At 31.5% G+C, this 14,919-nt stretch overlaps 1 protein-coding gene across 5 annotated transcripts in view; it reads left to right on the top strand.

The window, feature by feature from the left end:
• The window catches only part of LOC126891868 (dual specificity protein phosphatase CDC14A-like), a 68,576-nt gene extending 53,957 nt beyond the window's left edge, over positions 1-14,619 (top strand). For 2 of the 5 annotated variants that reach the window (XM_050661197.1, XM_050661198.1), the window contains exons 2-4: positions 7,806-8,658; positions 13,111-13,435; positions 14,314-14,619. In XM_050661197.1, coding sequence (XP_050517154.1) covers positions 8,064-8,658; positions 13,111-13,435; positions 14,314-14,599 — 1,206 coding nt within the window. In that variant the 5' untranslated portion in view covers positions 7,806-8,063 and the 3' untranslated portion in view covers positions 14,600-14,619. Of the gene's footprint in view, positions 1-7,805; positions 8,659-13,110; positions 13,436-14,313 lie in introns of those variants that run through there. The other 3 variants (XM_050661199.1, XM_050661200.1, XM_050661196.1) reach the window with 2 other exon arrangements.
• The last annotated feature ends 300 nt before the right edge of the window (positions 14,620-14,919 follow it).

Raw genomic sequence — 14,919 nt, 5'->3', positions numbered from 1 at the left:
ATCATTTCTTTAGTAGTTTGAAATACGAAACATACGTGAGTGAAATGATGAATTTAATTTTACTATTCATAGTTCTTTTGCTTACTTTTTATCTTTTATCATGTTTACCGTTTTCATAATTATTACTTAAGATCTTATTTTGTTATTTTTCTATTGTACTTTAGTTTCATTTTGCGCATAACTGGTGTGTACAATAAAATATTTTATTTGATGTGTTTAATTTATTTTTAAAAGTAAATTTTTTAATTATTTAAAACAGAAACTAAACTGTTGTAGTATAGTAGTATTAAAGTATAGTGACGAAACATCAAATTAAACATCTTCGATAATGCAATAATGGCGTAATGCAGAAAAAAAATCAAAAATAAATACAATATCCATCTTTTCTTCAAATAAAATTACTTCTACTAATTGGTTTACATATCTAGAAAGCACATTATTAGAAAAATTTTGCAAAATGATTACCTATAAGTCAGTTATACTGTTTAGCAGTTTCATCAAAACTTCAAATACGATTATCTCTAAATGTTCATTTTGAAGTTTCTTCACTATTGTTCTCACCAGGCGATATATCACAATAACATAACATATTACCTACATAAAATACATAAATACTCCCTCAGCTGGTTCTTAAACCTGGTTTGACTAACTCCCAGCAGATCTGTAGTTTTATTAATTTCATTACCCATTTATGAAATCTAGGTATAGGACTATTATATCCGTAGTTAGTATGATGAAAACTAATTGAGAATAATGGTTTATCTCTAATATTTATAGTGTTTAATTTAAAGTTGATTAGCTCCAACAAATCTGGGCAAGTTATATTACCCACCAAGATTTTATGAAGAAATAAAAGATCATTAATAATTAAAGTTTTTTCAATAGACAACAACTTTAAATGATTATTTATTCTCTGATAAGAAGAAAATTGAGGCATATGTAATCTCCACCGACAAGTTCTCAAAAACCTATTCTGGACTGATTCCAAAGATAAAATATGTGATCGATAATGAGGTGACCACACTGGTGAAACATACCATAGGATGCTGCATACTAAAGATAAATACAAAGTCCTGAATGTAGAAACAGAAAATTTTTTAGAGTTTCTAGTTATAAATCCTAAAGTTTTCAAAGCTCTACTAATAATAGATCTTAAGTGTGAGACAAATGTCAAAGAACTGTCAAAAATTACTCCTAGATCCTTGATTTCACTAATTTTCTCTATTAATATTATAAACAAAATTTCCAGGATTTGTTGATCTCGAGAAAGTTATTGTAGAACATTTGCGTGGATTTAAAGACATGGCATTATTGGTATCCCAATTAATAAAGTAATTTAAATCATCTTGTAACTTGAAACAGTCAGATAATTCAGAAATTTCCATAAATAATTTCAGGTCATCAGCAAATAATAAAAACTTACAATATTTAAAACATGAAGCTACATCGTTAATGAAAATATTAAATAGTAAGGGTCCCAAATGTGACCCCTGTGGGACGCCAGAACTTGCGTTTATAGGAATGGAAGTAAAATTTTTTATTTTCACATACTGAATCCTGCATTGTAGGTAACTTTCCAACCAATTCACTAAATAGTGTGGAAATCCGATTTTAATGAGTTTTTGTAAGAGTAAATCGTGGTTCACTGTATCAAATGCCTTCGAAAAGTCAGTGTAAATCAAATCAACTTGGCACCTCTTTTCAAATGCAGAAATGATACAATGTTGATAAAGTAGTAAGTTTGTGTTGGTAGACTTACCACTCGTAAAACCATGCTGTTGTTTGATCAGAATATTTTTACAATACCATGACAAGGGTTTATATAACAACAGTTCAAATAATTTAGGTATTGCAGAAAGTAATACTACTGGACGATAATTAGCAATATCATTTTTCAGACCATTTTTGAATACAGGGGTAATAAAACTATCCCTCCATTTAACAGGAAATTATTGTAATTTTAACGAAGAATTAAATAAATAATTTAGTGGTTTGGAAAGACTACATTTACAATTTATCAAAATATATCAAATATCTTAATGATTCTTTAGGCAAAATACACTGAGAGCGAAATCGCAACACAGTCTTTTTTTAACTACGCGTGAAATGCATTTTTTCTGCACAAAGCTCTACTATTCTGTAAGTATTTTACATCGTTTGAAATTCACATTGTATTACCAATATTTTTTTTTTTTTTCAAAAACTATCAGAAGTAGTTTTGGGCACATTATTACATTAGCCTGAATTTTTTCAGATTTTTCTGACTACTCTAAGACCACTTTTGAAGCTTTGAAAATGATTTTCTCACTTTTTTGACACTTTTAAACGCTTTTGAGATAGTGCTCTTTTTCCGGGTGTGAGTATATAAATATACCGTAATTTCGGGTGACTTTGACTCACTTTCAAAGTTTAAATGTAGATTTCAGTATTCTCAATGCATAAAAGTACATTTCTTAATTTATTTCTATTTGAGTCTTAAACTAGGTACTTTTTTACAAAAATTACACTAAAAAATAAAGAAGTGCTTACTTTATCATAAAAAAAAATAAAAATGTGGTGTGCAAAGTCACCTGCTGGTGTCGGGTGACTTTGTCTCAAGCTATATTTTACATTTAACTCTGTGAATATTATTGTTTGGGCTGAAGTCACCCTATGAGCTGAATCAGAAATAAATCATTTTGTTAGGTATAAAAAATATTTATTTAAATTTCAAACAAAAACCTAAAACTGACATGAAACTCTACATAGGACCCTAGATTCACAAAAAAAACATCATTTCTTACAAAAAAATGAACAATAAAAACGATTTGTAAGCTTTGTTTTTAAATCTGGAAGTTCCATGACCACTAACCACATTCAAATGACTGTGTGAAATCAGTATTACCCATGTGGTAGGATTTTCTTATGGCGACTTTGGGCCATTGCCATAAACTTCTTTCACTCAGTACCTACTTGCACCATTGCTTGTACCATTACTTCTGATAGCTTTTAGGGCACTTTCGGCTGTGTTTACCGTGTAATTTCCCTAACTCCGACTACTAGCAACACATTTGTAATTTGAGGGCATCTAAAAAAGGTTACCTATGTCGTTAGTGCTATAATAAACTCTGCAGTTGTTACAAAACTAAATTCAAATTTAAAATCAGCCTTTACTTACTTTAATTTAAGTATAGATCCAACGAATGACCAAAATCCGTTAATCAACAGACTGGGCCAAAGTCACCCGAAAACCGTTAAATTCTGTAGCACTTTGCAAATAAAACCCGACATTTCTTATTGTCTATGTTTAGACTGAAATAATGATACAAGGCGGTTAAGAATTCGCAGATTTTCAATATGCAACTATGCAATTAATCTTACCGTTAGAAGTATTATTGGTTGCCAACCAATTTTTACAGTCAAGAAATCTTATGCGAAATCGCTACATTTTAGAAATTCTTTTTTTTTGTAATATAACAAATATTACTGTGTTTTATTAAAATTTTTCTAAAGTCCAATTGGTACTGATGGTACGGTATAATGAAATTTAATTGATAATATATTGTACAAATGCCCTAGTTACTAAAATATATTTTTCCCCAAAATGAGCCAAAGTCACCCTGGCGGGCCAAAGTCACCCGAAATTACGGTACTTTATTCAATTTAATGATATTATTACACATAAAGACAAAATACAAGCTTAAATTATGCGCCAATTTAAAAAATTAACCAATGTATAAGAGAGGTACGTATTTTTACATTACAAGTGTTACAGGTAGAAATTCAATAACCATGCCGAATTCGCCAAAAAATTAGTGCCGTGCAAAGGTATAATGGAACGCATATTTAAAATGGCATTATAATATCATAGTAATATTATTATTTAAAAAGAATGTTCTTTTTTTTTAGTACAAAAAATGTTGTAACTCTTTGCCAATTTATTATATGTCTAATATCTCTAATTGTTAATATTTTGCGGTCAACATATATCTGCATATTTATTTATATAGTAAATAAATAATATAATACTATAATTATGCATGTTATTGAATTTCTACCTGTAACATATATAATGCAAAAATACGTATCTCACTTATATACTCTCGGACAAAAATATTGCATACATATATGCATGTGGAATGACATTTTTTGTGCTGCTATCCTTAGCCCCACTGTATCATAGGAATAGGATTTTTTTTCGATAGCCATTTTTAAAGTATCACATAAATGCTATAATCGGATTTAAATCTGATCTGGGCTATATGCTCTCCAGTATAATTTTTAAATTGAATCTCATCAACATAAGTATTCACTATGCTAGCGACAAGAAGTGCATTAGCACCAATATGTCTTATCCAACATGGCTTTCAAATGGCAAAACATGATCTTCTAAAATGTTTTCAATGTACATATCAGTTGGCATTCACCTAATCACCTTCACGTGTTCGGCATGTTCTTTCAAAGCAGTACCGCTCCATAGCACTATGTCGCCACTACCAAAACTAACGCTCTGTATGAGGTTACAACTGACATACTGTTCGCCAACTATTCTGTAGACGAAGTCTTGTAAATCTTGCTTCCATATGGTGAACGGGATGCCAGATGTAACCTCATACAGAGGGTTAATTTTGGTGGTGGCGGTATAGTGCTGTGGAGCGTTATTTCTTGGTAAGGAGAAATTGAACTTGTGGAGGTGATTGGGTGCATGACGGCTGATATGTACATTAAAAATATTTTAGAAGATCATGTTTTGCCATTTATCAGCCATATTGGATAACAAATTCATGTACCATGACGCAGGTCTTAATGTCTGTGAATACTTACCTTGATGAAATTGAATTTATAAATTATATTGGCCACCTTATAGCCCACATTAAAACTTCGGATTCTGAAAAGAAATCATATTTCTATGACACTGAAAGCAGCACAAAATTTTTTATTTCACACGCTAATTTCAAAATATGCTATATTTTTGTCCGTGAGTGTATATACTCATAATATCATTAAATTGAACAAAGTATATTTATATACTCACACCAGGAAAAAAAAGCGTTATCTCAAAAGCATTTAAAAGTGTCAAAAAAGTAAAAAAATCATTTTCAAACCCTCAAAAAGTGGTCTTAGAGTAGTCAGAAAAATCTGAAAAAATTCAGGCTAATGTATTAATGCCCCCAAAATTACTTCTGATAGTTTTTGAAAGAAAAAATATTGGTAATACAATGTGAATTTTAAACGATGTAAAATACTTACGGAATAGTAGAGCGTTGTGCAGAAACAATGCATTTCGCGCTTAGTTAAAAAAATAACGTGCTGCGATTTTGCTCTCAGTGAATTTTGACTAAAGAATCATTAAGAAATAAATAGACGCCGGAAAATTCCCAGTGACAAGACCTCTCACGATAACCCCCCTTCCCGAGAATCGTGGGTACTGACATTTGTTTTTAAAAAACAAAACTCATACACAGCATGCCTATAGGTGTGTTCGGCAACCAACAAAATTTTTTAATATCAATCATTATTGCCAACATTTTTTTTTTATAAACAAAACCCATACATCTCACACCTATACTGCCGTCCTAAACCAAAAGGGCTTATCTCAAAATTTTTCAATTTTTATATTATGGTTCTTAAGGACCCCAAATACATTGTTTGACCTATTCAATAAGCTAAAAAGGCGCATTTTAACTCCATAGTGCCTAAAAATTGGTAATAAAATTAGATGCATCTATACGAGTGCTTGTAATAAAAAACCGATAAATCGCAATAACTCAATAACTTAAAATATTGAGATGCGTCTTTTTGGCTTAGGACAGCAGTATAGGTGTGTTTGGTTTCAGCATCCTAGTGGGAAGTCAAAACACACTTATAGGTTGTTCGGCAATCAACATGTTAAAACTGCTGTTAATACCATTAAATGGAATATTCATAAAATTGTTTTATTGTAGTTGCATATTTTAACTTTGACCTGTTTTATAAATAGATCACTGGCCGTTAGTGTTTTCATAACTTTAGTAGAAGCAGAATTGTACCTAATGAAAAATAGGTTTATATTCGTCAAATTTTAAATCGAATATTTCACCATGAAATAACTAAAAAAAGGAGCACTTTTTGGGTAAAGCTTATGACAAAAAGCTTTATTTTTGTTTTTTTTTCTTAAATTCTAGCATCAAAATTAAACGAATTATGCTCAACATAAAGTTGGTCCCTTTTTTTGGTAAAGAAAATCATGGAAATTGCCCCCTAATTATTATCCTAAATGAAATTAATTGTTACAACTTCACAAGTTGCTTCACTTGTGTATGTATTGTTTATATGATCTGTAAGTTTCATTGATTCAAAGTGCTAATTTTTGAAAGGGCTTTTGAAAGTCACTAATCACAAGCACAAGTGTCAGCAAATTTTGAACAGCCATATCTTACGGAAAAACAAAAAATTTAAAATATTTGGAAAAGCAAAAACTACACTTTTTACTGTTTGAGATTATTGGTTTAAGTTTTTTTTTACAAAAAAAAGGGGGCTACTTTATTTTGAGTGTACACTTAAAAAGAAAACAGAAATACTTAAAGCTTTTTTAAACCTTTTAATGAATTTTCCAAAAAGTACTTCATTGTTTGGTTATTTCACGTTAAAATATTTGATTTGGAATTTGGCGATTATGAACATATTTTTCATTAGCTACAACTCTGCTTCTACTGGGTCTATCTGTCCATGGTATGCAGAACATTCTTCACAAAATCCACATTTCAAAGGCAACTTATTAATAGAAGATATTTTCAAAGCCATATCTCAATGCCATATAATAATACTTAACCATTCTGTAACGGAGATTGAAGAAACGTTTGCAGTTACAAAGTTGTAGTTTAAATTTGAGGTGAAACAGTAGCGATCAACAGGTAGCAAAAACGCGTTCCAAGATTGCGGCTGTAATTTTGAATATTTTTCGAGATCTTTGGCACACATATTCGTAATATAATAAAGAATGGCGGTACAAAGCCCAATTTGAAAAATATATTAATAGGTGGAAATTACTCTGTAATTAAATACAATATTAAAAAAACGAGCCTGTACCACCATTAAGAAGAACAAAAAATACACTTTCTTCAAATAAACTTTTTTATCCGATGCCTAGATTTTGTGTCATTTTGGAACTACTAATGAAATAAAAAATTTTAGTAGTTCCAAAATGACACAAAATCTAGGCATCGGATAGAAAAGTTTATTTGAAGAAAGTGTATTTTTTTGTTCTTCTTAGTGGCGGTACAGGCTCGTTTTTTTAATATTGTATTTAATTACAGAGTAATTTCCACATAATAATATATTTTTCAAATTGGGCTTTGTACCGCTTTTCTTTATTATATTACGAATACGTGTGCCAAATATCTCGAAAAAATATTTAAAATTACAGCCGCAATCTTGGAACGCGTTTTTGCTACCTGTTGATCGCTACTGCTTCCTCTTAATAAAAGCTAGTCTTGCTTGTTAGGTACGGTACTTAAGATTAATCTAGTAAACATTAAAAAAAACTTATATGAAGCTTTTATTATTAAACATGCAAATTTAAATGAAGTCTGCTTTGCCCGATATTTATAATTTTTTTATTGAAAGGTTATTGTAAATATATTACAATAAAAATTATAATTCAGATTATTACATCATAAAATATCTGAACATTTTTATTTAAATTTAAACAAATTTTAAGGGTTTAGAAAAAATAAAATTTTCAGTGATCTATAAATAGGCCGCTGGTCCATAATGGGTTAAGTTAACAGCTAGTTTGATGAATGTTGATTCTTTATTGTAAACCAATAATAATTATTCATTTCCAGGTTCTTCTACGTTGGCCCCTTCAACAAAATATTGCCATTATTCCAAAAGCACGCTCCAAGAAACATATTGACGATAATATTGATATAAACTTTGTTATTCCTGAAGATGATATGAAGATATTAAACGGTTTGCCACAAACAAAATATGCTTGGGACCCAGATACCATAGCTTAATTAAATTTATACTTTTACGGATTATACTAACGTAGTTCTTAGTTTTATTTTTTATATTTATTCTAACTTTTTCTAAAAATAAAGATGTATGATAAAGAATTTTACGACAAAGTAGCTGAGGTTAGCATAAAATGCTTTAAAATGTTGCCTAAGTCTGGCAAACCTAGTAGCACAGAGTGGACTGTATTGTCTTGTATCGTACAAGAGTTTGATAACGATTTGACAGTTGTAGCCCTTGGTACAGGATCTAAATGCATAGGGAAATCAAAGATGTCTGCAAATGGGGATATACTAAATGATTCTCATGCAGAAGTTATTTGTAGAAGATCATTTCTCAGATATATTTATGATCAGATGCGTGCAACTTCCAATATTATAGAATTTAAAGAAACATCTAATAAATTCTTGTTGAATCCTGAAGTGAAGTTTCATTTTTTTACAACATTGGTACCTTGTGGAGATGCCGCAATTTTTCCAATGCAAACAGCTATTGACTTTGGTAACGTTATTGAGGAAGATATTGAAGGGGAAGGGAACGAACCACCTCACAAAAAAGTTAAGTTGGATTCTGGAGATATATTTAGGACAGGAGCCAAATGTGTGGAAGGTTCAAAAGAAGTAGATGCCAAATTGCCTGGGATGGATTACCATATTACCGGCGTTGTAAGAACAAAACCAGGTAAGAGTATATTTCTAGAAACCATCATTTTTAATAATTGTATATCTTCTTCTCAGAGGTTGACTCGGGCTGAATAAAATGAGTACCTTGGGTAAAACCAGGCCCCTGATTTTAATTCAAATTTCGACTCATAACAAGTCGCAATCAATACGGCGACGATAAAATGCGATGTGCGAGCCTTGTGGATTTTAGTTGAACTAATGAAATGATGCGACTCCAAAAAAGTGGTTGATATTATAATTTCGAGTCGAAATTATTGCGACACGGACATGAATGAATGGCCGAAAGCGAGGTTAGGTTTAGTTTAGGAGATGTGTTTTGTTTGTTTCTTGCAAGGAAAACTTAAGCAAAAGGTATTAATATGGCTGGGTTTTATGGAAATTTGCTGGTTTTGCAATAAATACAAAATTAATTCACATAATCAAGATAGCTCAAAAAGAATTAAATTGTATTAATGTTGGAAAATAACAATTAATAGTTGTAGGCTATATAAGAAAATATATATAGAAAATAAGTCTATACAAAATATTATGAGCTACAAACTGATACAAAAACAAAATACTAACGCCAAGCCAAACAAACAACTGTGACAACAAACGCCGATCCTGTACAAGACAAATGTCACCAAAATTATTTGCTATTCATACAAATTGAGAAATGGCCGATCTGGCACATGCGCATAAAAATTTAGTTCATAGATAATCCGTTTGTGTCGGTTCTTGGGAGATATGTATTCTTTGAACTAGGTAAAAACGGGGCTGTGCGACAGACCGCATTTTTTAATGTACTAAAAACTAAAACAATTATTGTAATTTTCCGTCATCTCAATTAAGTATCCATACATTGATTCGTGTTTTATTATCATTTATGAAAATATTTCAATTCAAAAATAATGATAGATAATAAATCTTGACATGACTTTAAATTATTATGTTTAATGTCAAATCGAGAGGTGTGATTGGTTTCTCGTAAATTGTAGGACAAAACTGCATTAAGTTGTGTAGAATAAATAAAACACACTGGAAAAATTAAAAATTTAATTTGAAATTAATACAAAATGAATAACTTTTAAGTGAACAAGTGTGTAATTTAAATATATGTATTACAATTCGAAATATACATTTTAAACGTTATTTTTTTGTATTTAGATTTAGTGCAATTCCGTTATCTGTGATGGCAACAACGAAGTGATTCACGAACAATAATTGTCAGTCTGAACACTGGTTTACATTGGGAAAAAAAGTGTACCAGTTTTATATGACGCGATGTGTACTACAGGTGAAAAATTTGACCTAGGACTTCCGGTTTTAGAAATGCGACCAGAAGTACTGTTTTAAAGTCACCGGAATAGTACAAGTGATATATTATTCGACGCGCCTTCGCAAGACGAGAACATTATACTTCCGGTTTCATGACTGTCTGTCCGTCCGTCCGCGAATACAACCCCTCCGTTATTATCTAATACAGATAGAATGACAAATAAAAGCTGATAACCCAAGGATGGTATTAAAGATGAGAAATTTATCAAATTTACAAAAGCGATATATCATTCGACGTGCTTTAGCAAGATGAGAACAAATGTAAAATTTTGGCTTTTACCTGATCATTTCCGGTTAAAATGTTCTAACCAGAAGTGCCATATTATAGTCGCAGAAATAGTACATGTAACACATCAATCGAAGCGTATTGAAAAGTCGAATTTGACTCTTTAGTTCCGTTTTTGAATTCATTACTGCTTAAACAATGATGACCCAAAGTTTAGTAAAAATGACTCAAAATTAGTAAAATCGTATATCAATCCACGCAAAGTTACACGAAGAGTTCAAATATCGACTTTCAGTTCTACCTTCGATTACTTTGGGTGAAAACCTAGGGGTCTAGGAAAGTTGGTCGACAACACTTCGTCGACGGAAAATTAGTCGACAACATTTGGTCGACAAACAGTTGGTCGAATGCACAATTCATCGAATGTACAATTCGTCGACGAACATTTGTTCGAATGGATTTTTCGTCGACAAACTGTTATTTATCTTTAGGATAAAGGGGTTAATGGTGACAAACGACGGATTATTGGTTTTTATTTTGTTAACTGGAATATGGTATTATACATACCTGAATTAATTTTTTTTGGGTTTTATTAATATAATAGTCTCCCGTTTTATACCGCTGTGGCTTTGGGAGTATAGCAGGGTAGTCTGCTATAGTTAGGGCCTACGGTATACAAGGAAGGTAACAGAGGGCCAGTGCTACGCTTCAACCGCCTATTATTACCCCTGGTTTTACCCAAGGTACTCATTTTATTCAGGCTGAGTCGACCTGGGGCCTATAAACATTTTAAAAATGTCTAGTTGTTCTTGCCGGCGGTAGGATTTGAACTCCGGACCACCGGCACGCGAGCCAAGCACACTACCACTTCGCTACGCTGGCCCCCGGTTTTATTAATTTTTTTTCTAATTCTTAATTATTTTTAAATTTAATGAAAAAATTGGCTGCTGTGGGAGAGTAGACAGCAAATATAAACCGATATTTTAATTAGTGATGTTGTACGTTCTTCTTTTTGATGTCGGCGCACTTGCGAACGGAGCATTTCCGGACAAGTCAAATTTGGGAGCCCTTACGGATAAGACGAAATATGCGAGATCTTGAGGTAACTAAATTGTTAGGGAATCGAGGCATTTCCATACAATGTTTTTGACTGCAATAATCAGTCAATATCAATAAAAGACCTCGTGAAAATAAACTCTCCTTCACACTTTATCCAAGGCTTACGACTGACAATCTATAAAATAATGTTTTTTGATATGGTACAAAGAAACTAACTTTATACAGGGTGTCCCGAAAATATTGGTTATAAATTATAACACAGATTCTGGGGTCAAAAATATGTTGATTGAACCTAACTTACCTTAGTACAAATGTACTCATAAAAAAAGTTATAGCCCTTTGAAGTTACAAAATGAAAATCAATTTTTTTCAATATTTCGAAAACTATTAGAAATTTTTTATTGAAAATAAACGTGTGGCATTATTATAGCAGGAACATCTTAACAAAAAATTATAGTGAAATTTGTGCACCCCATAAAAATTTTATGGGGATTTTGTTCCTTTAAACCCCCCTAAACTTTTGTGTATGTTTGTATTAAATTATTGTTAAAGCATTATTAGTTAAACACAGTGTTATATAAATGTGTAATATTGTATGATTGTAGCTAAAGATTAAATTATCCATTTATTGTTATAGAATCTAGGTATATCTTTAAAATACAAAATCTTATTTTAATAGTAATATGTGAGATAAATATCTGTAGAGCAAAAATAAGTTCGGCTAATGGATTAAGTCCACAGTCAGGAAATTCGATGACACACACACACAAACACAGTGTTTTTAAAACTTTTTTGCCTCTTAGTACTTTCTCGAAAAGCCAGTTTTTATCGAGATATTTTGAATATTTGTCAAATCCAGCACCTATTTTTATATGGTTAAGTACGATTATAGAGACCTGGTAATAATATGAAAAATCTATAATTTACATTTTTGTAATATGAAAATATACTAAGAGGCAAAAACACTTTGATTAACTAATGGTACCGCAATATAAGTTTACTTGGACCGTACACAAACATTTGGGGATTTAAAGGAACGAAACCCCCATACAATTTTTATGTAAACATATTAAAAAAGAAGCCGCATCTCGATAAAAACTGGTTTATCGAAAAAATACTGAGAGGCAAAAAAGTTTTAAAAATATTGTGTCTAACTATTGGTACCCCAATAATAATTTAATTGGAACTTACACAAAAGTTTGGGAGGGGTTTAAGGGAACAAAACCTCATAAAATTTTTATGGGGTGCACAAATTTCATTATAATTTTTTGTTAAGACTTTCCTCCCATAAGAATGCCACATACCTATTTTCAATAAAAAATCTCTAATAGTTTTCGAAATATTGGAAAAAGTTGATTTTCATTTTGTAACTTTAAAGGGCTATAACTTTTTTATGTTAGGTTCAATCAACATATTTTTGACTCCAGAATCTATGGTATATAATTTATGACCAATATTTTCGGGACACCCTGTATATTACCGTGTTTCCGCCATGTATTATTCCCTTTGGGTCTTTGTCGACGAAAAATCCATTCGATCAAATTTTCGTCGACAAATTGTACATTCGATGAATTATGCATTCGACCAACTGTTTGTCGACCAAATGTTGTCGACTAATTTTCCGTCGACGAAGTGTTCTCGACCAACTTTCCGACACCGAAAACCCACTTGTTTTTGTTGTCAGTTAGTCAGTTTTTTTTTAATAATGTGTGAGAATTATTCATAAAACTGACAGTGGACCTTTATATTCTAGAACAAAAACTATTCATGAGTCTAAATACGTCTTGTAATATTAACTTTTACAAATAGTTTACTGTACAGTATATTAATTTGAGGTGACTATTGCAGGTAGAGGCGATCCAACTCTTTCAGTATCATGCAGCGACAAACTGGCAAAATGGGTACACCTTGGCATCCAGGGCAGTCTACTAGGAATTCTTTTGGAAGCTCCAATTTATTTAAGTAGTTTCACTTTAATCGGAAACACGCCATTTTGTGAACAAGCACTAGAAAGAGCATTCTACAGTAGATTGGAAGAAGTCTCTCTGCTGAGTGCTTATAAACGACACAAAATGATATTGGGTCAAAGTTGCTTAAGTTTTGATTTTAGCAAAGATGATAACAAGCAACCTTGTCCTTCTAGCGTGTCATGGTGTGCCATTGATGGAAAAAGGTAATAATATTTACATGTTTGTTATATTTATGTAATATTGTTTTGTTTCATTTTTCACCCCGTCAAAGATGGCTCTCAGGTTGCAATGTTTAAATGGACAGCTGAAACTGTTGAAGCTGTTCAGTATGTTGCGGTCAATATGTGATCTAGTGGTTATTCATTTGTTAAAAAATCAAATGACATGTAGTACTTCTAATTCTGTGAGTTATTAAAATTATTCTTCCACAGCTATTCCATCTTCCCCTTCTGCCTTTCTGAATTTTAGCTTTTTTATCGTCACCTCAATTTCTGATTTCACTATTTGTGATTCTTTTTCATAACTTCTTTTCTCTGGATTATTGTCTGGTAGTTGTTAGAGAATATTATTTCGCAATATTGTTCCACACCGCTGCGATACCCTCTGGGTTTGTTATGGTATTTTCACTAATATTTGTGATGATCTGTGTCTGCTATTTAAATTCTATTTAAGTTTTGAGAAAGATCTAGATTCTTGGCTGTCAGCATGCTCCTTTAGTCGTGCACATATATGGTTTTAATATAATTATTTTTGTCTCTTCTGCACAAATGTTTTATAGTTGTATTTATGTCAGCAAATATTGATCAGTAGAGAATGATTTAACATTTATTGAAATTAGAGCATGGAGAAGAGTTGCCAGAGACAAGGGCGAATGGAGGATTGTTCTGAAGAAGGCGTTGGCTCATAAAGAGCTGTAACTTTACTGATGATGATTGATCAGTTAAATTTCTTTCTATTCAGCTTCTCTTTTGCTGTTTGTTTCAGGTTGATCTTTATATGTCTTGGAAATCTGGACAACTTATACCAACTGTTGATAGATTTAATGACATGTTTGATGTTATTATTTTTATTTCTTTTGTAGGCTTGAAGTAGCTGTCGAAGGTAAACGCCAAGGTGTCATCAAGAAGAAACTTAACACCGAAGCTAGTCGTCTGAAGATTTGCAAAGTTGAGCTGTTTAAGAAGTTTATGGAAATTTGCGATACAAAAAAGATTCAATTAAGAGAAAAGTGTGATAATAGAAGTTTAACTTATCTAGATGTTAAGTCTCTAAATAAGGAGTACGTACGTTCGTGGGAGATTCTTAGGCAACATTTTAAGACATGGACTTTGAAAGATAACAATTTATTATTGTTTTTCAGTAAATAAAAAATGTGGACTGTTACAAATTGTTGTTTTTTTATTTAGTATTTTTTAAACATTTTCATTGCTATTTGAGAGCAGTTGCATAAAAGAGGAATAATGCGTGATGACACAATACAAAATAACAAAATATGTATATGAAATAAAAAAATTGTAGATGTAGAAAATCTACTAGGATAACATAGTTATTCCAGGTTCGCTGATCCCAGTCTCGACTGTCTATGGTTTGTTTTTAAACCAGGAGGAGTAAACTTAAAAAACAGATTCACACCCAAGAAAGTGACTAGAAAAATTACCAAATACATCTTCTTTTTCGGTTGATCATA

The sequence above is a fragment of the Diabrotica virgifera genome, chromosome 9, assembly GCF_917563875.1.
Source record: "Diabrotica virgifera virgifera chromosome 9, PGI_DIABVI_V3a".
In the NCBI taxonomy this organism is placed as follows: Eukaryota; Metazoa; Arthropoda; class Insecta; order Coleoptera; family Chrysomelidae; genus Diabrotica; species Diabrotica virgifera.
Note: the sequence above shows the minus strand (reverse complement) of the source record. Positions and strands in the feature narration are given on the sequence as shown.